Below are 23,156 nucleotides of genomic sequence, written 5' to 3' on the forward strand. Positions count from 1 at the left end.
AATGCAGTGGGATCACAGCAAGTCCTTCCACAACATATACTGGGTCTCTGATCCATTTCCAACCACTCAATTTACTGAACAACACACTTACCGTGCCCTGATAACCTCAGTCCTCACAGACTCTAGGTACTCTGAATTAGGCCTGCAAAAGCAGGATTCTGCTTTCGCATAAATCGGCTTTGCAAAATAATACTTGGAGATTCTTGCTGCATCCCTCATGACTAAAAGTGTGTTGGGATCTTTCATGTTCAGGTCAAATATCTGTAAACACTTCAAGATAATATTCATCTTCAAAGATAATACTAAAACCCAGCCTGAAAGCTTCTACTTAAAAATCCAACTCCAACAGCTAAAACCTTTGGGAGGAAGCAACAAATAGGACAAGAACTGAGATTAATCACTAAACAAAGACTGCAGTATAAATAAATCTGTATGTCCCAGCATCGTAATGTCAGTTGATAGTTTTCATCTCAGGAGGAGACTGGTAGTTCAGAGAGAAATCGGGGCTCTCTGGTGCAGTAAGAGGTGGGTGTTGCTCCAAAGGGGCTACTGCAAGAATAAGCTGTAGTGGAAAGGGAACAGAGCCAGCATGGCTCTAGAGTCATGGACACTGCTGCAGAGGGCTGGATTCAGGTTACCTGCTGGGTGCCTTTCTAAAGATCCCCTCAGGAGGGCTGCTGGCATTACACACCCAGAATAAGGAGATGAGCTGTGCGCATAACATTTCTGCAGTTTTGATCACTCATGCATTTCAGTTGAGGCGCAGGTGTCTCCTCTGCCTCCTCTGAAATTCTTCTTCCCTCCACTCCCTCAGGTAATCAGCCCCTTCCTTGCAACCACCCCTGCCTGCCGTGTCTGGGTTAGAAACAGCAGATACCTCACTTTCAAGTGTTTCTATATAAATATAAGTACCTATGGAGAAGCGTATAGGTATCAGGTATTTCTGTGTTAATACAAATGTGTGTGTATGGGATATACGAATGACATATACAAGAATGGGTGGTTCCTAAGTCTGTATCCGGTGAGTAAGTACTGAGCTGACCTTGCACAACCAGGCTTTTGCAGTAAACATCTACAAAGAGTGGGAGGTGCACAAAGTGTTTCCCAGCTTCAGGAAGCCCCGAGCGGGCAGACAGGACCGTTCTCCCGGTCGGTACACAGGGCCCGGCAGGGAAGCCTCGGCGAGGCTGGAAGCAAGGCAGGATCCCAGCTGCGGGACGCCTGCCGCAGCTCCGCGCCAGAGGGACGAGGGATGCGTCCCCTCGGTGAGCGCGGGCCGGCTCTCCCAGCGCCTCGCGGCTTCCCAGCTGCCGTGACGCATTTCTCTTTCTGACTGCCCCCTGGCCTCGTGCAGTCCGTGTGAAGTCTCCGTCAGGAGACGGAGACTTTACAACCAGCACTGTTGTAAAAACCACCACAAAACCGCAAAGCGCGCTATTATGCAAACGGCTGTAGGAATCAGTGTCAGGGGCGGATTTATTTTTGGGAATTGGGTGAGGTCTCGCAGTGAGGGTTTGCAGAAGACCAGTCGGGTGGCGTGGAAGTGATGGCGCCCTCACGGCGATTAGTCCTCCGCCTTCTCTGTGCAGGCCTGAGGGACCCCGGGCAGAGCCGGGCCCTTCCCCCGCCCCCGCAGCGGGGCGGAGGGAGGCGTGCATCCGCACCGCCCCCGCCCGCCGCCCCTCCGCGCTCCAAGTGGGTGCACTGGCTGAAAGTTAAAAAAAAGCTGCAAAACACCCCAAACCCCCTCAGACCCGGCCAGAGGGGGACGGCGGCGGTGAGGCGGGAGCGAGTGTCTCGGGGTGAGTACGGCGGCGGGCGCCCGGCCGGAGGATGCCTGACCCACGGCGGGAGCAGGGCCGGGGCTGCGGGATGCGCAGAGCCTCGGGAAGGGAAGGGAAGGGGCAGCGTTTCGGGGAGCAGAAAAAACCCCGGCTGGGATGCTGAGCCCATAGAACTGCGGCGACAGAGAGCTGGAAGGAGAGGCGGTGGGGAGAGGTGCCAGGAAGTTTGGAAGGATTTGCAGGGAGCTGCTGCTTCCGCAGGGCAGCCTGGGGTGGTGATTTATCCTTCTTCCCTCAACTCCTCAGGGCCTCCGCTCAGCCTGACATAGGTGGGAAAGCGTTGCAAGGTCATCCTTGCCAGTGGCGCTGGGACGGGACAAGAGCCCTGCCTGGCCCAGTCCTAGCACACACCGCCGTGCTGGGCAGAAGTGTTGCATGTTGGGCACCGCAGATGCAAAAATGAAGCTATGGCTCAGTGATACCCTGGGTTAATAGGTGGAGTGCACTCATACTGTGGTCAGTTCCCCCTCTAGGCCCTGAAAATGTGACAACTACTACTACTCTTTTACCAGGTTAGGGATTAGGGCGGTGTTCAGTGGATCATCAGAATCTTGTTTTTTTGCCATGCACTGGCCTGGTAAGATACATGGTGTTAAAAACACTGTCCAGCTCCAGGTGTGCCTACACAGCAGTGGGCAGAATTCATGCCCTTCCCCTCCTGGTGCCGCTTTTTGGCTCTACTGCAGGAGGCACAGAAGGTGCAGAGGCTTTATGGAAAATCCTGCCTGATCTGAGAAGCTCTTAACTGGCACTTTCACATCCCCACAGACCTTCAAAAGCAGCTGGCCTGTGCAGAGCAGAATTGCACAGCAGGGTTTCATGTCAGCTTTTGCTAAAGAGGCCTTTCTGATGTTTGAGGGAAAGGGATGAACTCGTGTGTCAGTGGGAGCAGAAAAAGAATATTTTTTTCCCTCTAGCTGTCAGCATCACCATGATAGTACTACAGCAGGCAGTAGGTTTGGGACCCATCCCTCTTTGTCAGGACTTTAGAACTTTGTGATTGGGATTGACATGGGGGGAAAGCTGGCAGAAAAACCAACATAAATTTCATTGTCATATATCTGAGTTTTCAGAACACCCACATTTTCAAACTTTACATCTCTGTGTGGAGTGCTACAGTCCTATCTTTCTACCATCTTTTTTTTTTTTTATTTTTCAAGACCTGGCTGGAATTTTACAACTTCTCCTGCTGCCAGGAGTTGGGATTTTTGTACAGAAACATCCATCATGCAAAAAACCAGAAGGGTACTCTGAAAGCTAAAAAAAAGCACTGGGGAAGGGAAAGTTATTTGAAGAGAGGCAGACCAGCACAGGTGCAGATTACTCAGAAAGGGGAACTTGTTAAATTTAATTAGGTTTAGGTGTGTATTGTGTGGTTACTTTCTCTATGCATTGGACATAGAGCATATTCCGTGAGCATTCTTTATGTTTGTGAAGAGAAGTCGCAGAAGACTGAAATGTAACAAGTCCAAGGCCAGGTAGTTGTGTGCCTTTTCCAGGAGCATTTTCAGAGATTGCCCAGGGAATGAAAATCTCTCGTTGGTTCCCTGGTTGTGAGTCTGCTGAAAACCAGCACAGCTTGGCATCTGAAGCTCATGAAAGCAGTGGCCCTCACAGTGTACTGAACCAGCACCATCAGCATTCCTTACGCTGACTACAAGGATGAGAGGATGTCCAGGATGTCTGCAGGGGAAGTAGGTGCCTCAGACTTTGTGAGCAAGAGTGCTGTCTTGTGCAGGCTACTTTCTGCATACCTGGCTGAAAATGTGGCTCTGGCACCTGCAGAAGGCTATGGGTAGATGTGGAACTGACCGCTGAGCTTTGAAGGAGCTGTCTGTGTTGATGCTCTACTCTTTTTCAGCAGCAGTCACCATGAAGAGCAATAAGGATAAAGTGGGAAAACCCAGCAGCAAAGAGTGAAGACTTTGGACAAGCTGACCTTCCTAATGTGCTCTGGCAGGCCTGGTAGTGCAGCATGATGAGGATGAGGAGGAAGATACTTTGGGCATCTTGCTTCTGCTTTGCAGCTGCTTTTTTCCTTGTGCTGACACTCCAGGTAGAGGGGCAAGGGGGTGGGGTATGTATGAGATTGCTGTCAAAGCAGGATGGGTGTCAGATGTCAGATGAGTGAGGCAACAGACATTTTCCATACTAGTCTCTGCTTCACCAGGAGTTACTCTGTTAGCAGCATTGGCCTTGTGGTGACAGCTGACTTTGGAAGTGACAGAACTCAGAGAATACCTTTCTTGTGTACATCCTTAGCTTCTGGAGGAGTTTCTCAGCAATGTTGCAACATACCATGCCGTGTTGTGTTGCCTCTATCCAGCATTGCCTCCTCTTTTCACATGTTTGAACTCATCAGGCTGGGGGACAAGGCTGGACCAGTGGAAAACCTAATGGGTTTTTAACAGCTAATTTTCAGAAGAAACCTGGCTACTGAAGGGCTTTTTACTGCCCTATGCATTTTCCAGGGGAGAAAGTAGAAGTTGTGTTGTTAAGTCACACATGATGTGGCCATATTTCAGTAAAGAAATGTATTTCCTGCCTTGTCCTTACAATTTCAAATTAAAGCTTTTGCTGTTCTGACGTAGTGTCTGCAGTCAGTGAAATGCATCCAATTTGACTGATGGAAACTTAAAGTGCTTGATACTTAAATTCTGGTTTGCAAGTAGATGTCCTGGCTAATGACAGTGATGTGTTATGATGTGTATGTTTATTTCCCTGAAGGTTATCACCGAACTGGGCAATTCAGAGAATAAGGTGTCAATAATCTCCAGTTTACACAGCAGCCCATTAAAGCCTGGGGAGAGACAGGCTTTTCAGTTTAAGAAGCAGGAACTTCACAGCAGCTTCAAGACAGAGTCTGATGTAAATCACTATCCTGTCCTGCTCTGGTGGTCTCCCCTGACTGGAGAGACAGGGAGATTCAGTCAGTGTGGAGAGGATGTTTGCTTCTTTACTACAAACAAGACCTACCAGCACAATCAGATGACAAGAGCATTTCTGTTCTATGGTAAGAATCTATTTGTTTTCAAAGTAGCTTTTCCTCCCACTTGGTTCTTTCCCCATAGAGATTAAATATTTTAGGTGGCAATGACTTAGAACAGAAAATTTATGCTGCTCATTGGGTTGAACTTTGCCTGGTGCTGGAATACCATTACCAGTGCTCTGTAAAAGAGTGAAACTCTTTTAAGTGTGAAACTCACTCTGAAAAGTGACCGTGCACATCTGTGGTATGACTGATGCCTTGTCTCATGCTGCTTTCCAATCACATGTACTCCCTGTTCATGGAAGAACAGACAATTTCATGTCATTGCCAAGGCATTTAAAGACAGTCTGAGATCAAGCCAACTTTTTCCAGTCTTCTGGCTTGTCACCCGTAGCAGAGGTTCTGCAAGGCCTTTGTTGCACTTGTGCAAATCTTTTGTCTAAAAATAACGCACTCTCTGGTAGCAGTGCAACTCCCCTGCCTCATGTGCCAAGAAATTGCTAGCAGACTCTAAATGGAATGTAGTGAAAGAAACCTATTGATTCCATACAGGGAGCAGCAGCTAGTGCAACTTCCTCAGCTGCTCTGGCTCTGCCAGGGACTTCCCATTGCATACACTGTAAAGTGAATCTACAGAGCATGAAAGATGCATCATTTAAAAGTAGACCTCACTTCATCAACTTTGTTCTTTTCCCTCATGAAGTTGTTTTTGAAAGAAAACCTGAGTTTTAGGTGGAAAAATAAATTCAGATGCTTTTCTCTGACTGGTATGTTCAGATATTTTGTCTGGAAATAAAATAAATCAGGATACTGAATCTCATTTGCTCAATCTGAATACAGGTGAACTGGAAAGAAGGGCCTTAAACTTTGTTATTAGCAGTCAAACAAAAACTTCTCATCACTGATCTTTTTAGATCTCCAAGTAGGTCAGCTTTGTTAGATAATATGGTGGTTAAGCATGAAAGCAAAGGAATAACAGCAAAGGAATGAGAAGCTGACCCAATTAAAGACAAAGAAAGCTGGATTGCATCACAGGAAAGCTGTAAAGTCTGGTGATTTTGTTCTCTGGTGGTAGTTTCATTTGTCTTTTTCAGTATTAGAAGGATTGTTACTCTTCCTTTTTAGCAGGCTTCTAGAGATAGTTTATTCTCACATTTTTAAAAGACAATTTATACTGGGTGTAAGACTCTCCCTGTAGCTTTTTTTTTTTTTTTTTCTTTTTATAGAGATGCTGGCTATGAACTTTGTAAAGACAAGTGTCAAAATATGCAAAATTGTTACTTATTTTTAAACCACAGTAAATGATCTCACAATGCCAAAACAGAGTTTTTCTCTCATTCTCTCTTTCTCTCCCCCTCTCTCCCCTGTCATGATGCAGTGAGCTGTGAGTCTGCAAAAAAGTATATTTTACTTTTGCAGATTTTTCCTCTAAAGAACCTGCTGGGTGAAAACTTGAATATCTGAATTTCCGTGCTAAGGCTGGATCAGAGCACAGTTTCACCTTCCAAAGGAAATGCGATAATTTCCTCAGTACTTGGTCAGTAAGCTAGTCAAGAGAAGAATGATCCAAAGGTTAAGAAAAGTACTGTGCAAAAATACAGGGTGTAGATGTTTCCCAGCACAACTGCTTTGTTAGGAACACAAATTTTTCTGCAGCTTGTCCCAACTCACTGTCCTGGCCTGGAGAGCCCCTTAGTGTAGGTGATGACTGTCAAGTGTCACTGTCTTTTGTTTTGAAATGAAATGTGGCATCCCCTTGCTAGACTTTGTTTCTGCCTTTGGGAGAGATTCCCAACTCCACCTTTTTAGTGTCCTATAATTCATAGAATATAGTATTTAGCATGAGCTGGATCTGTCAGGGCCTCAGGGGTGTTGTTCCTAAAAGAGAAGGATGTCTATCTGTTCTGTACTGGTGCACAGAGTCCTTGAAGTATGACTTCTGAATGGAAGATGTCTTCTAAAATGCATAACTTCTCCTAGCAGCATATATATTTCTCTTCTGCATATCTAAGATTTTCAAATTAATATTTAGGAAGTGACTAGAAATTGCTCATAGTTCTAGTCTAGTGGTGCTTTTTTCTATTCCATCATATGCTTCCTTATTTCCTTCATCTCGTGGGGTAGGGGGTATGCTGATGTTATCTTCTCTTTAATCCTTTTTGTCTTCTTGCTGGACTGAGATTGATTAAGTGTTGTATTAAATTCAGTCATTCTGATGCACTCTGATCTGTCCTGTGGCCAGTTTTGGGCCTCTTATTTCAAGAAAGACACTGAGATGCTGCAGCATGCCCAGAGAAGGGCAGCAAAGCTGGGGAAGGGTCTGGAGAAGAGTCCAGTGAGGATGGCTGAGGGAGCTGGGGTTGTTCAGCCTGGAGAAAAGGAGGCACAGGGGTGACATCATCACTCTCTACAACTCCCTGACAAGAGGCTGTAGGGTTGGCCTCTTCTCCCAGGCAACCAGTGACCAGGATGAGAGGACACAGCCTCAAGCTGAACCAAGGGGATGTTCAGGTTGGACATCAGGAGAAATTTTTTCATGGAAAAGGTTGTTAAACATTGGAATGGCTTGCCCAGGGTGATAGTGGAGTCACCATCCCTGGGGTTGTTCAATAAACAACTGGTCATGGAATCAAGTGCCATGGTCTAGTTGACAATGTGGTGATTGGTCAAAGGTTGGACTTAATAATCTTGGAGGTGTTTTCCAACATAAATGATTCTGAGATTGTATGATTTTATAGTGCATTTTTCTTTATGTTTCTCTTTGCCTGGCTTAACTGTCCCCTAGTTTGGTAAGTTTTACGTGTTGCCTTTTTGTCTTTCTCTCATTCTTGCCTGTGTTTCTGCCCCCATTTCCCTGCAATACTACCTGAAAGAGGGAGCACACTTGTAAGAGACCAAGCTGCAGTGCTGTGATTTCAATCCACAGCATTTTATTATTGTAGGTATGCACTGTTACTACTCTTTGCATCACCTAAAAAAAAGTGTTTTCAAAGCCAGACAGACTTCATGAATTTCTCCATGAGAATTTGATTAACTTTCAGTTTTTGTCACCTCCGTCTGTCACAAAATAACAGATCAAAACCAAGATAACACATCAAAAACAGAAGAAGCAAATAGCATTTTTCATTGAGTGGCATACCCTTTCATCCTTTTATTGCTGAGGACTTAGGACCTGAGTAGAAGACAGAAGGTCGATGTTTAGTGGCCTTAAAAACCTCCACCTGATGCTCCTGAGGGATCTTGCTCTGTAGGAGATTTTTACATTACTGACAGCTAACTTCTATCTCTGCTGCAGTAATGAAGTCTCATATTAGTTTTATAAGGTTGTCCTTGGAGTTACTTTGGTACGCTAATATAGTTGCAAGGACCACTGGGCATTTTTTTAAATCTTCTTTATGTCTTAATTTTTAGATCAGTATTCTGTGTAAGACTTCTGCTAGCACCCCCTTCTTTTTCCCATCAGTGGTTTGAGGTCAGGGGTAGAATGGAGAGTGAAAAGTTACAAGTGTGAGTGAGATGGTGTTATGACCCACCTCTGAGGGATGGTAACTGAGGTTCTTGTTAATAGATGCCTTGGGTGAATTAGAATGAAACAACTCTGGATTACTGGTGTGTGTATATATCAGCCAGATTTATTTAAAAACAATTTAATTGCAGTGGAAAGGAGGTATGTGGCTCTTCTGTTTCTTTAATATAAAAGTATAAAAATCTCATGAAGAAAATATGTAAGGAAAAGAAAGAGAAAAAGAGGAGGAAGGGATAAAAGGAAGGAAGTAGATAGTGAAGATCCACCTCTGATGGATCCAGTGATGATTCTTGATCATTGCAATTTTCATGTCTGTGATAGGAGTGATGGTTGCAGTCTTCATTCGTTGAGGGTAGAGGCCTGCAAAACAGAGTGTGCTGGGTTGTATGCATTTAGATCCAGGCATGGGAATGCCTAGATCCCATCCCAGGGTGGGAATTTTTTATATCTGATGCAACAGTACAAGGCATGTGCATGTGCAGTCTTCTGATGGAGAGTTCCTGGTAAAAGCTGAGGTGCTTTGTGGTTGTTTGTGGTCCACAGCCCGCTGTAGAGATGTGGCCGCTGTTTGACCATGCTTCTTGTGACTGTGCATCTCTGTCTTATGGTAAAAGAGGGAAACTGGCATGGAGAAAGCATTACCCTACCTCCACAGAGTCTGCTGCTTACTGGCCATTTCCCTTAGTTGGTTTGAACACCACTTGTTTAAGACCTTGTATTCCCAATTGTCCTAGATGCAATCATCCATACAGTTTGCTACACAAAGGTTAGGCTGCCACAGATGTTAGTTTATCTGAAGATAAGAATTTGTGATATTTTCTAAACCAGCTCTTCAGTGTTAGTTTCAGTTTTTGAACCTCTCTTGCTTGACAATATTAGCTAAAAGTTTTGTATGTTCAGTGCCTTTACTTAAGTAGAAAACAGATACAGTTCTAGTACAGTGGGGAAGTATCGTGACAGAAATGGGGCAAGTTTGCATTTAATCTGCAGTAAGGCTGGTTGTAAGAGTGTAGTGCAGTAGTTATGAAAGGAGGGCAAGCAGTGTGTTAATGAACTGGTACTTTCAACTTAGTTTTGTACAGACCAGCCTTTGAGAAAAGTCATCTAGGTTTGTCCTAAGGCTTCAACCACAGTTTTCCCAGTTTCTGCAGTTGTCTGTTTTTAGAGTTTAGACATTATTATTCTTCTACTATTGGCATTACTTTGAGGAGCTGTCTTCTGCCAGGAGCTACTTCTTCATGTATCTGATAGGCAGCTGTGATACACCACCTCTTAATTTTCTCTTTGAAAAGTTAATAATGTGGCTTCCTAAGTCTCTACAGTACGATGTCTTTTCAAAACTTGAAGTAATAATTTTTTTCTCCTTAATCCTGTCCAGGATTTCAGCATCCATTTAGTTGTTTTATTACTAGAACCAAATAGAGTTCTGTGCTAACCATTTTCCTCACATCGCAGAGGAAATGCCATCTGTTCCCCTGTTTAGAGAACCAGGGGATTATTAGATGTCTTACTAGTCTCATTTCAGTGCATTAAAATATGGAATTCCTAGTGATCCTTTGACGTGAGAGGCCTTTAAACTAATATGACATGAAAGGAAACCACTTTAATATTAACTACTGATCCCACTTCTCTAGGTTCTTCTGCTATGAAATTCAGTTTTGTCTGTCATTATGCTCTTGTGCCTTTGCATTAATTGCATTCTTTGAAATAACTGCCTTATAGTGTCAGAAATGTGATGGTTCTAGCGCTGATACTAAATTAAAACTAGACTTCTGTGCCATTGTAGTTAGTGTCACATGACAGATGAGCAGGATGAACACTTGCTTTTGTTTGCTTTTGTCTAGGTACTGACTTCAGTATAGACAGTTTACCTCTCCCTCGTAAAGAATATCATGACTGGGCCCTTTTCCATGAAGAGTCACCAAAAAACAACTACAAACTGTTCCATGAAGCAGCCATCACCTTATTCAACCATACTGCAACATTTAGTCGCCACTCTCACCTGCCACTGACCACTCAGTATCTTGAGGGTGTAGAGGTCCTGAAGTCATTGAGGTTCATGATCCCCCTGCAGATGAAAAACAGCCTGAGGAAAAGGCTTGCACCCCTTGTGTATGTGCAGTCTGACTGCAACCCCCCTTCTGACAGGGACAGCTATGTGCGTGAGCTGATGTGCCACATTGAAGTAGACTCTTATGGGGAATGTTTGCATAATAGAGACCTTCCCCAGCATCTCAGAAATCCAGCTGCCATGGATGATGGAAACTTTTTAAAAATACTGGCACAGTACAAGTTCATTCTTGCTTTTGAAAATGCTATCTGTGACGATTACATCACTGAAAAACTCTGGCGGCCACTGAAGTTGGGAGTGGTGCCAGTGTACTTTGGGTCTCCCAGCATTGTAGACTGGCTTCCTAGTAACAAGAGTGCAATCCTGGTATCCAGTTTTTCACACCCTCGGGATCTAGCCCACTATATCAAAACACTGGATACCAATGATGAAGAATATGAGTCTTACCTACAATGGAAACTGAAAGGGGACATTTCCAACCCAAGACTGCTTAGAACAATGAAGGAACGCAAGTGGGGAGTGCAAGATATCACCCAGGACAATTACATTGACACCTTTGAGTGCATGGTTTGTAACAGAGTGTGGGAAAACATCAGACGGAAAGAAAAGGTATGTGTGAATTTGTGTTTGTGTCTCAGAGGGGCTTTAAAATGGCATTAGGGTCAGGTTTGTTCCGGGAAGTTTGGTTACCAGATTTCCAGCTAGCTGATGGCCACGATATCCCAGTGCCATTGGGTTGTGCATCCTCATGTAAACAGGTGTCGAGAACATGTGTTCCTCACAGTGCTGCAGTGCAGTGTGTGAGCACATGACACTGACCACTGAGCTGGTCGTCATTTTCAGCTAAAGGCTTGAGTTGTTCAGGGAGGAGATTTTTTTTCATGTTGTAGAAAGTAGCCTAACATGTTGACCTTCTTCAGATGACCTGGAACATCTGGAAAGAGGTTGCCCAGAAAGGTTGTGGGATCTCTGTCCTTGGAGGTGTTTTAAGACTAAACTCAATTTTGCCCTAGGCAATTATATATGATTGCACGTGTTTGGAAGAGGGAACTGAACTAGAGATCCCTGTCTTCTGATCTGTCTTAAGCACTGTATGACTGTCAGGTTCTATATATGTGTGGGCACATTCACATGCCATTGTGTGTGGCCACATTTGGTGACTAAACACTGGAACAGTTTCTAAGCCAGGTTGTATGTTTGTGAGAGGCTGTATTTTAGCTGATCACCATCTGAGCAATACATTAAATGGTCAGCCAGTAGAAGGGAGGTGGAGAAAACTTCTGAAGTTATTAAGGTGAGCTGAAGTGATGAGAATTACAAACTGGCAAGTACACTTAACTAGACTTTGCTCTTTGAGTCTGGTGCAAATCTGGACATGTGTTCTCTCTTTGAGTTAGGAATGTAGCCATGGAAAGGTAGAGAATAGATAGATACAGATATTCCTTACCTGTGCTTTTGTGGCTCTCTAGTCAATAAAATTATGAAGACCAGTTTACTCTCCTGGCCAGATTCATGGCTTGTTTTTTTCCCTTAGAAAAAGAATCTCGGTAAGTGTGTGCATATTTAAGATGAAAACAGAATATAATGATGAAAATATTACTCCTTGTCTTGTAATTTCATTTTGTGTGGGTTGGTGCTGCTCTTTTACAGCCAAACCTTATCTGAGACTCAGATGCATGGCTCGTCAGCATGACTGATCTTGTCCCAGATGCTTAGGGGAGACCTTCCACAGGGACATGGGTAGAGCCTGGAGCAGGAGGAAAAGTGTAACTGACGGGATTTGACAGCCTACTAATGGCATAGCACTTTTCTTCTCTGTTTGCCTGGGTTCCTGAATAACCCCTTTTATTTGTCTTTGTTGCCAGGGATGGCTACCCCAGAAGTGGGAGGCTCAGGTTAGTCATCTGAGCTGCCCCAAACCACAGGCATTCTGGTTCTCATCGTCAAACCCTGGCTGGATTTCTCTCCAAAAGATGTGGATACCAAGCTTTGAGCAATCCAAGAAAGAAGCCTGGGCACTGAGGCACCTGGTGGAAAGGAACAAGAATTTTACAGCTGAAGAATTTTGGATGCTTGTATTCAAAGAATAAACACAACGGACCTGTAAAACAGAGTGAGCGCCTCAGAGGAGTTCTGTGGAATTTTCTTTTGCAGGTGACCTTATAAATTAGGATTAGTAGCCATGGGAAGTAGACCTGTGAGGCTGAATTTAGTATGTTCGGTGCTCAAGGGGCACTGAGAAATGCTAAACAGTCAAATCATTCTGCACGTAATATATGCACATATATATGCATATATTTGTATTTAGAATGATTTCTATTAATTGTCATTTGTTCAAATGTTTGAACATTAAAGTCCTGATTGTCAGGATTCTCAAAGCCCAGATTTATGCACACACCTAATTACCCTGAAGCAGGTGGCTCTCCCTCCATCTTTAGATAGATACCTGCTTGGTCTCAAGGCCCCTTTTTCCCCAGTCCAGGACCCTCCTTTGCTCTATTGATAGCCACAAGGTGCAGAGCAGCTGACACCATTGCACAGGTACAGCTTCTGTGCTGCTTTGGAGGTGGACTAAGAACTTGGGACTGTGTCCCTGGCTAGCTGTTTATTATCAAATTTCCTGGCATCAGCAGATTTAAGCAGGGACTTGGCTGGTTTTGTGTCCTGACACTGAGTGCCAATGTAATGTACATTAGTGGTTGGCATGAGGAAGCACCATCTGTTAGTGTCCAGGGACAGATTGAATGAAAACGTGTTGGCTCAGATTTACCCACCATCTTTTGCTAAAAATAAGCAGAGTACATGAGTAGCTCTACTCCCCAGAAATAGGGTTGGCTTAGATCTGACTTACCTTCTTGCCTTTCTGATGATGTATTTGTATTCTCATGGTAGTATTTGTATCATGTAATCACATGAAATTATATGATTAAAAGGGCAGAGATAATACAGACTCCATTGGTGCTGAAGTCTTCAGTAGGCCCAAGGAGAAGTAGGTAGCCTTCGTGTTTTAACACACAAAACCTCAAATTACTTAATCTGACAAAGTATAAAACTTGGTAATATTAGTCATCACTTGCCAAAAGACACACGTTTGCCTGGTATTTAGAGTGTTGCAGTTTTCTTCCCAAGTTCTTTCTTTCCAACCTCAGTCTGTGGAGGAGTCAATTTTGATAGGATCTGCAAAATGGCAGTAACTGTGTGAAGCCATTCAGATGAGTGACACTCATTCATACACATGCACATACGATGACACAGGCAAATGGAATTACTAATCCGGAATTCTTTACATTGCCGGAAAGGCAGATTTCCACCTGTATAAAATTTCCATGGAATTGTTCATTGCACCAGACTATTTTAAAGTTTCTGTCAAACACACTTCTGTTTTATGAAGGGGTAGCCAAATAGTGGCAATGCAGAAAGATGTGAATAGCATTTACACCAAGAAATTCAGCTGTGAAATTTACTTACCTTGGAAAAGTTCCTCACCAGAAATTTCCTCAACAAATAGCTGGTGAATTTTTAATTACTTTTAAATCTGTCAAAGGAAAGATGAATTTTGTGGCCATGACCAACAGAGTGTTGGTAATTAGTATCAGTCATTGTTTCTATGAGAATATATTTAGTTTTGATGAAGCAAAATATTCCCAATGAAATTTCTCACCACTAGTGTTTTGCTGTTGTGACACACAGCATCCGTTGGGCATATCTTAAACACTCTCCCCAGTGGTCTGCCGTGCAAATGATAACTAGGCTCCACAAGTGAAGTTCTTCAGGAAAGTGACATTAACTAAAGTGACTTACAGGGTTCCCTAGATCAGGGCTGAAAGCTGAACATAAATCTCAAAACTTTTGCAAAGGGAACTGCTGAATGCCTGTCTGTTGCTGTGAAAGTCTGTTTCACCTCCCAGGAAGATAAAGAAACATGAAGGACTACTTTGTGTTGTTATTTTTTATTTTGTTTTGTTTTGTTTCGTGATGTTCTGCTGTCCCCTTAGCCAAAAATCTCAAACCATGTTGTTTAAAGTCCTCAGGAACTGCACAACTGGATTTTTTTTCTTTGTTTTCATGGTGGAATCTGTCAGATCCTGACCATCTTGAGCAGTCTGGTAGATAGATACTATCCAAAGATATAAGACATATTTATCTCAATTTTTAGTGTTTTATTATCCTTCATTTTAATTTGGTGGAGTGTGAGGGAAAGAAGGATTGCGACCCACATTCTGATATTTCAAGTGGTCAGCAGCCTGTGTTTCAGAAGAATTAACTTGTTCATCCACTGCTCTACACAGTAGAAAGACGAATCTCCAGAGCAGTTGCCTGGAGAGTGCATTCTTTTTACAGAGTAAACTCTTGGGTCTCACAGGCTAGTTCAGAGCAATCTCCATTTGGCCTCTTCATTTTAAAATCACGTTCTAGAATCTTTTTCCTTGTGCTGGGTGGAGGGCTTGTGAACATCACTCTGGGAGATTTATGGCAAGAATTTGTGCAGACTTATCAAGTGTGAGAGAGACTGACCATCATGAATTCTAGGTTGATCTCTCCCTCTACTGCTCTGAGAAGGAATAAGCAGGATTTTTTATTTAGCAGATTTGCTAGCTTTTCTGCCATGTACAGGTTTTGTAATTCTAGCCAACAGAGGGATGCAGTTTGTTTGACAGACACAGATGGTACAGTCCTTTCTTTTTTTGGTTTCTTTTTGCCCTAGAAAGAAAATAGCAGAATAGTTGAAAAAAACTCTGTACTTCCAAAAATGAGAGCTGATTCTGTATGAACAGCTGATTCTGTATGAAGTGCATGCTTCCCAACCTCTTCCCTCTGGTGTGGGATATTGACATGACAAAGACCGTTCCTTCTGGGTTTGCATTTATTCCACTGAACCCATACCTGTCAGCTACCCCTGGAGTCATAAATATTTGTGGCCTCTGAGCCCACAGTGACCTTTGCATTTGAAGTGCAAAACTTCAAGACCCCTTCAGAAGATGCCTGCATTTGACTTAGAGGTGTCTCAGAAATCTGCAGCATCTCCCTGGTGGGACTGGGAAAGTCTGGGGAAGGAGGTGACACTGGATGTTAGCCTTAGAGATGGTCCTTCTCCTTTTCCCTGAGGAAAATTAGGACAGGGGCACAGAAACTGAGAATCAAGATTGCTCTTATCCTTCCTACTACTCTCTCTGCATCCAGCCTCTGCCTTTTACCAGCTGCCTGTGATTTACCTGTACCACCTGTCCCTGTGACATCTGGTTGTGTAAGGAAATAAAACACAAGTTTTTTCACTGCAAACATTTGCTCACATTTCTTCATTTTCACTGTGCTGGGGGTCTGAACCTCAAACTTGTCTTTCTTGGGTTGTGGCTGCCTGTGCTTGAGGCAAGGTCTGGAGGCAGTGGTATCTGGAGTCAGGCTGCAGGGAAACAGCTTAGTGTGAGAAGGAGCTGGGAGAAGCCTTACCTGGGCCCTCCCCTGACATACCTTTTGAGGTCCCAAGTCCCTGTCTGGGCTGTGCTGTGCCATGCCTGTACCTGTTCCCAGTTCTTCTGTCTCAATCTTCATCTGTTTCGTTCCCGCACACCTGCTGGGTGATTGCTGGGCTGTCACTGACCCTGCCCTCCACCACACTCCTGCTCTGTGTGTCTTGCCTGTGGTGCCCCCCGTGGAGATACTGCCCGGCTGGCTCCACACTCAGTGGATTTTTTGTACCCCAGCACAGGGCCCTTCCAGAAGCTACAGCTAGTGGGGAATGTTGTTTGGAATGCCTGGCCCTGCCATTGTGAAGCTTTCTCCAGTTTCCTAAGAGTTGCTTCACTTCTTGTTGAGGTTGTCTGCAGCAGATGCCCCCATGCTACTCCTTGTGTCTGGTGACCCCCTGGCCATTGTCCATGAATCCTTAACAGTGCCCTGTTTCATGGCAGAGTGCTGTGCAGCTGGGCTGCCCATTGCCTATGGTGCTCTGCCTCCTCCATGCCCTCCGGCAGCACTCCAGTGATGGGGCTCTCTTGCCGTATTGCTTTGATCCCAAGTGTGCACAGAGTTGAGGTTTATGATTTCTTTCCTCTTCTCAACTCTGATCACTTGACCTGCTTTTCCCATATTGGTTCAAATTTGTATATTTCTTAGCTTTTCAAAAACCTCCTTAACATTGACGCTAGCCAACACTTTGGAAGGGCCTAGTGGAATGGGGGTGTTAACACAGCAGATCATATGAGATTGATGTGCTTGGAATACATTAAAGGCACAATGGAGTATTTGCCCTAGAAAATGATCAGCAAGCTGAAGACTGAAGAAGTAATTAAAAAACACGAGGACAGCTTTAACTGTGTTCATTTCAGTGCAAGACAAACCTTGATCCTATGTTGTGGGCGCACAACTGTGCATTGTGTTCTTCAGAGGTCAAATCCCAGCTTTCCTCCCTCATGCAGCAATTACAGAGAAACAAAGCCGAATGCTTGCTTGTGGCAGACATTAAAGAAAAGCAAAGATCTCGATGGTGGTAGTGCACATTTGCAGGGCACGTGATGCTCTGTTTTGTCAGCAGCATGGCGTCAGCCTGACATGAAGTACAATGAGGGTGGCTTTGTGCTTCTGTAGAAGTGTGTCGCTGCTGTGTATGCATGAGGTGACAGTGGGGAGGTCTCATATGACTGACACTGCAGTGCTGTGCTGCACAACTCTGTGGGGACCATTCACAAACCAGACCAGGGTTAAAGCCAGGCTTTGTAATTAATGCAGAAAGAGAGCTTGTGTACCTCCCTTCTCAGGTGCACTTCCTGCAGAGCACAAGGGATGGAAGGCTAGGTAGGGTGGGATGGTATGGACATATGCTGCTGTGTCCTGCTGGCTGACATTCCCCCTAAGTGTTTTTAAGCCACAGGTATTGAAGCCTCATATGCAGACCTTGTTAGTTAGTTTTCTAAACTCAGGGTTAAGGAATCAATTATTAAAAACGTGCAGCCATTTGCTGATCTCTTTACTCTATGGCCTTGGAAGAAGATAGGGTGCAGAGATGTTATTTTGCATCTGATCAATCAAATGTCTTGAAATCAGTCTTGTTTAATATATGCACATATATTCTGCAGGAAAAAAAAAAAAACTGACCTGAAGGTTGCTTAATGTTGCAAGGCAAAGTAGAATGAAAAACATTTGTGTAACTGGTCTTCTTAAACCCAGGATTTTTCTTCTGAAACATTAAGTTTGGGCACCATCAAGTCTATGGAACCCAGTTCATTTTGCTTTCCCAATTCCATACCAAAACTAAACACACCCACCAAGTTAACCTGTTACCTTTTCCTTCAACCTCATCTGCTCTCCATCCCAAACTTGGAGTGAAGTGAGAGTCTGGGAAAAGCACAATCAAAAAGACTTAGCTAGAAGTTTTATCCTTTGGCTCAGGTGTGGGGCAGGAGTCTGGGAAGAGGCTGTGTATTGGTTTTCAACAGAAAATAACCTTTCTGGGTTATGGGTCACCTGGGTATGCAGAAATGCAGTTGCATGGCTCCCTGGCCTGGGAGGAGTGAGTGGGGCAGTAGGCTGAAACATGTTGCAATCAGCATGTTTGGGGAAGCCTGAGGAAAAGAATTCGTGTTTGATGGTTTTTGTTGCAAGCTCCAGGACGCTTTGGGAGCTTTGTCAGTCTCCTTTTCAGTGCTGTATGTTGTCAGCAGAGAAGCCATCTCCTTCTGGCCCGCTAGCATGTGTCTGCTGGATGGTGGAATGTCCTCAGGCTTCCAGTGGATACTGGCTCTGGGAGTCCTTGGAGTATGGCTGGATCTGCAGCAGCTTGAAAGACATTGCATCAGTTGTTACTGGTTCAGAGTCATAAGGTTTGGAAGGTAATTGTATGTTTTTTCCCTTTTGTTGGCAACCTTTCTAAATATTTTGCTGTGCTGAATGCACATTTAGGCGTTCTGGGTATTTCTTTAGCCTGGGTAGGCCTCAAAAGACCTTTTTTTTTTTTTTTATATGGATGAGACTAGACCCAGTAAGAGTCCAGGTAGGTGTGTTGAGAAAGACACTGTGTAAACTATATGGAAAAACTGTGATGGAGCCAAGAGTCCTGGCAGTCACAGGCTCGCTATAGATTTGTTATCCCCTGAATCGTGTATGCCTTTAGTAACTACACCACAAAACTCTCACTTTGCATAAATTAAACTTTCTGTGGAATGTAAATTATTAATGCACTAAAATGTGCTGCTAACAGTTGTTTGCATTTGAAGCTATTACTCCCTGTTCCTGACATATACATTTGGTTATTTACCATTTTCCCAGAGTCAGCAAAAATACATCCTTTCTCTCCATGCCATATGTTTTGTACAAAGACCACAGAAACCCAAGATGATTAATTCTGGGGGTGAGAGCAGTACACACAAAAACCCAGTAATAATGGAATTAGATTTAGACTCTGGGACCCTTCATTGCCCCAAAATACTTCATCTTAGAATTAAATAAAAATTTTTCTCCTGTCTGAGAGGTCAGAATTGGACTGTCTGGTCTGATGATTAAAATCAGAGCCCACAGTCAAAATGTGGCCAGGAATCCAGGCAGTAGGATACGGCCACAGGGACATCTTGACTGTCACTGTTGGTTTTGAGTGACTCACAGGGTAGTGTGACAGAGGGACTGCACTTTTACAGAATCACAGAACAAGTAAGTTCCAACCAATAAGTTGAGAGAGATCTCTGCGTTCATAAAGTCATGACTAAGCACCACCCTGTCAACCACACCATGGCACCAAGTGCCATGTCCAGTCTTTCCTTAAACACCTCCAGGGACAATGACTCCACTACGTCCCTGGGCAGCCCATTCCAATATCTATTCACCCTTCCTATGGAGAAATTCCTCCTCATCTCCAACCTCAACATCTTCTGGTGCAGTTTGAAGCTGTGTCTTCAAAGCCTAGTTTTGTTGAACAGCCTTGCTGTGGGCCAGAGAAGAGTGAGTCTCTGCCCCCTTTCTGTGGAGCATTTTAATTAATAGCCCCTGCTCCTGGCCCCTCCTCCGCCTCGTGCAGAAGATCAGTGTGTCCAAAAGAGTGTTACTTATGGTGGATAGGAAATGCCATTATAGAAATTACCTAAATGTAATTGTAGGGTGTGAAAGAAGCAAATAGATGCGAGCACTTGAGAACAAAACCTCATCTTTTTGAAGCTTGTTCTGCTCAGAGATGATGGAAGATGATGTCTACACGATTTACTATTGTTATTGGGTTTTTGAGAATCCTTTTTTAAGATAATGACTGGACTTTTCCTGCGCTGTAGGAAGAACTCTCAGGTTTGGTGGAAGTTGCTGCTACCTGATCCCCACACTGACTGGGAGATGGCATACACACTATCTCCCCCTCTGGACATAGTGTTACTTTATTCTCACAAATACAAAACTTAGTTTTGCTGTTGTGACCCACATTGTGTCATCTGCTCTAGGATTGGTAATCAAAACTAATTAAAGCTTCATCCAAGAGCAAATTTGTCCAATAACCTGGTGACGTAGAACTAACCATGAAGGAAACATGAGTCACTGGATCCTCTTTATACAACTGGGGCATTGCAAAGGGGCTTATACTAAGCGTAATGTAATGTAATGCTATGCAGGAGCTGCTGTACATCATCAGAATAGCACAAATGTAAATCCATGGTAAAGGCTTAATGCTGGAAACACCAGCCCACAGTGTGGGAGTTGGGGAGAGCTCCAGGACACAGAAGACTGTAGATAATGGAAATGCTTGGTGGCATCATGGGAGGATGGTGGTGACTACACAGCCACCCAGTCTTATCAATTGGGGTTAATGGGGTGTATATATGACCACATGCTGCAGCAGTTGCAGCATCCCCTTTCCCACCTTCCAAAGGCATGCCTCCACCTTTAGGGCTCTAGAGGAAAAGATGAGTTTTCTGGCCTAGAAACCAACTCAGGAAATGCTAGTGAGCACTACAAGAGCAGCAGCAGTGATTTGGGTGCTATAGAAAGCTGCAAGACTATAGAAATGTTTCTGCTTGTGGAGAATCAGATACAGCTCTCTCAAGCCAGACTAAGGTGTGTGTGTGACTCCTTTTCTCTTCAGTCTTCTAGGCTGTATTTTGCCTTTGAAGTACACTCCAGCATCAGTGGAGAGCAGCCAGAGGATGTACTGTGCCTGCTCTACCTTTTCACAAGCAGCTATTTGATAGTACTCCTACCTGTGCTCTGGGCAAAAGCCATCAAAGAGATGTTTCTCATTTCTATGGAAGTGCTCAGCCCTGATGACGTTTTCTCTGCTCATGACTGAATGTATGGATGCCAGAGGACATTTTCTTTGTCAGCATTTCTTTCCAGGCTCTTTGCAGACTCAGGCAGTTGTCCTGCTGGAGTATCCTTTGCTATGGATGTCTTTGGAAAAGAGACACCTAACTAATTCAACACCTGCAATTATCTGAATACTCTGCCACTTTAAAAGTCCAGTTTTCAGAAACTGACTTCTTCTGCAAGGGGACCAAACACTAGATTTCACCTGCAGATGTGCCCCTGATATGTCGTCCTGTCCTCAGAGGGGGCCCTGAGATCTGCCCTGACATGGGCTGGATGGCAACAGTGGTGCATGAAGGATATCTGGGGTGGATGGGTGGAGATTGCCTAATTTGGAGAGATGGGGTGTGCCACAGGTACCAGGGACAGCTGTGGGTACCCAAAATGCTGTACTGTGCATCAACATCCCGATGTCCCAGACAGCAGCAGGACTGACTCTAAAGTTGTCCCAGACACGCAGTAGCAGATGGGGCAAGATAACCTTGAGAGACGACGGGACTGACTCAGCCCTGCGGATGCATTTCACTCAATACAATACTCAATGCATTTCATTTCAATACATCCTGTGTCGATTAGCCTGGATTCACATCCATGATGCCTCAGCCAACCGCATCCTCAGAATCAATATCAATATTTAACAGCGCCCATCCCCCGCTGCCCCCCTCTCCGCCTTCCCCCGGCCACCGGAGCGGCAGGAAGCGCCCGCGAAGCCCCGCGGGTGAGGAGCGCTGCTGGCTGCGCCGCGGGTGCAGGCGTCCTGCGGGGCCACCAGGTGCCACTGCAGGGCAGGCACTGTCCCTCTGCAGCCACCGCTGTCCTGCTGCTAACGCGTGCCCCGCGGTTCTTCCTCTTGGTCCTGTTGGCCGCCCCGGTGGCTCGCACTCCTCTCGAACAGAGGGAGCCTCTCTTAAAGCAGTGTGTGAGCTCTGCATCTTATTCACCTGTAAAGGGAGAGGAAACAGCCCTCACGTGGGTGGTATCTCAGCTGAGACCTTGGACAGGAAAATTAAAATACGTGGTCCTTCATATGAGGAACATACTCTGGCAGAGGTCAAATGTGGTTCCTGCCCTGTCAGCCCCGGGAATCCTTCATGATTGCTGGCACAAAAAACAAGTGTTCTCTAGTATGCTTTGAAGGAGGCACTCAAAGCACTGTGTATTTTCCCATGACATGTAGTAATGGGAATGATGTGCCCAAGAGAGGACAAGAAATGAGTTAACTGTTCAGACTTCTAGAAGGAGCAAGCTCAGGCAAATGTGAGCACCAGTGAGTGGCTTTTAGTATGCTGCGTTTATGGACTGTTGTCTCTTCACAATCCTCTTTGTACAGCAAAGCCAAAAACTGCCATTGTATTGGATTCAAGAGAGCATGAATTGCTAGCTCATGAACGATTTCATGGTTTATCTACAAATTCACACCAAACTGTGTGTTATTTAAATATTATTTTAAAAGACAGATGTGAAGAATGTTACCGTTCCACAACACCACTGCTGTAACTGACCACAGTCATGAGAAGACTTCTTAGGGCATGAGCCTTCCATTGGTGTGAATGCCTCTGGCACAACCCAGTGAGACCTAACATCAAACTTCAGACTGGATTCAGAAAACAGTTCTCCCTTCAGGACATATTTGTGGAGAGATAGCAGTGCTCTTTCTGCTCTGTACAATGAAGTGTGATCTGCTTTTGTGATCACCTGATGCCGCTGTATCTCTTGGATCCAGGACAGTACTCTGTGACTGTATAAATAGCTCATGTGACCCTTAGGCTGTGCCAGGAAGCTTTTTGAGGCACGCAGAGGGCATATGGCATAGGCAGTCACAGACAAACCCTGTCTGTGATGTACACCTACTGTGTGTCGCCTAACACAACAGGGGACTGAGTTCAACAGCACTTGTGACATGCAAAATCCTATGAATGTGGACCTGCCCTTACCATCCTAAAAAGCATTATGCTCCAAGAGATAGCAACCAATGAAAATATTCCCTTTCAGTCCACTGCAGGTTCTTTGGGATGCAAGTATGGTAAGCTAGCTGTAAAATGACAATATCAGTGACAGCTATGAAGCACAAAAAGGAGGAAGATGAAAGCATGAAATCCATACAACACAGTAACACATCCTGTTGTGAGAGGCCATATTTCCAAACATCTGGCCTCACTGTGGAGCAGTAGTTATCTGCAGTTTATTGACCATTTTAATAGTACCCCATCAGTAGTTTTACTTAGGAATACTAAATTAATATCAATTTGTATATAATAATACAGTTTATGTACACAAATTAAGAAAATGGGTAAGTGCTGTTTTGCAAGCATTTATGCCATTAAGTCAGTAAGTTCTGGTTCATCTTCCCTGACGTCTGCAGGGAGTTCTGTTTTTTTATGGTGTTCTGGTTGGTGACAAAACTGTTGGTTTTGCCTTCCCACAACCCATTCAGTCATTGAGAAGTCAGGAGTT

General features: G+C 44.4%; 1 protein-coding gene across 3 annotated transcripts; it reads left to right on the forward strand.

The window, feature by feature from the left end:
* The first annotated feature begins 1,544 nt into the window (after window positions 1–1,544).
* Window positions 1,545–13,374, forward strand: FUT10 (fucosyltransferase 10). Of its 3 annotated transcripts, none has more exons than XM_041471336.1 (5): window positions 1,545–1,802; window positions 3,706–3,900; window positions 4,572–4,857; window positions 10,204–11,039; window positions 12,296–13,374. In XM_041471336.1, exons 2-5 carry the CDS (start codon window positions 3,820–3,822, stop codon window positions 12,518–12,520), a joined length of 1,428 nt encoding a protein of 475 aa, XP_041327270.1. In that variant the 5' UTR covers window positions 1,545–1,802; window positions 3,706–3,819; the 3' UTR covers window positions 12,521–13,374. The 3 variants fall into 3 exon arrangements, with proteins under 3 accessions (XP_041327270.1, XP_041327262.1, XP_041327279.1); XM_041471328.1 differs by having other exon boundaries at window positions 3,709–3,900; XM_041471345.1 differs by lacking the exon at window positions 1,545–1,802 and adding an exon at window positions 3,393–3,538 and having other exon boundaries at window positions 3,709–3,900.
* Window positions 13,375–23,156: the final 9,782 nt, after the last annotated feature.

This window comes from Pyrgilauda ruficollis, unplaced genomic scaffold (genome assembly GCF_017590135.1).
Source record: "Pyrgilauda ruficollis isolate IOZ18807 unplaced genomic scaffold, ASM1759013v1 scaffold106, whole genome shotgun sequence".
NCBI lineage: Eukaryota > Metazoa > Chordata > Aves > Passeriformes > Passeridae > Pyrgilauda > Pyrgilauda ruficollis.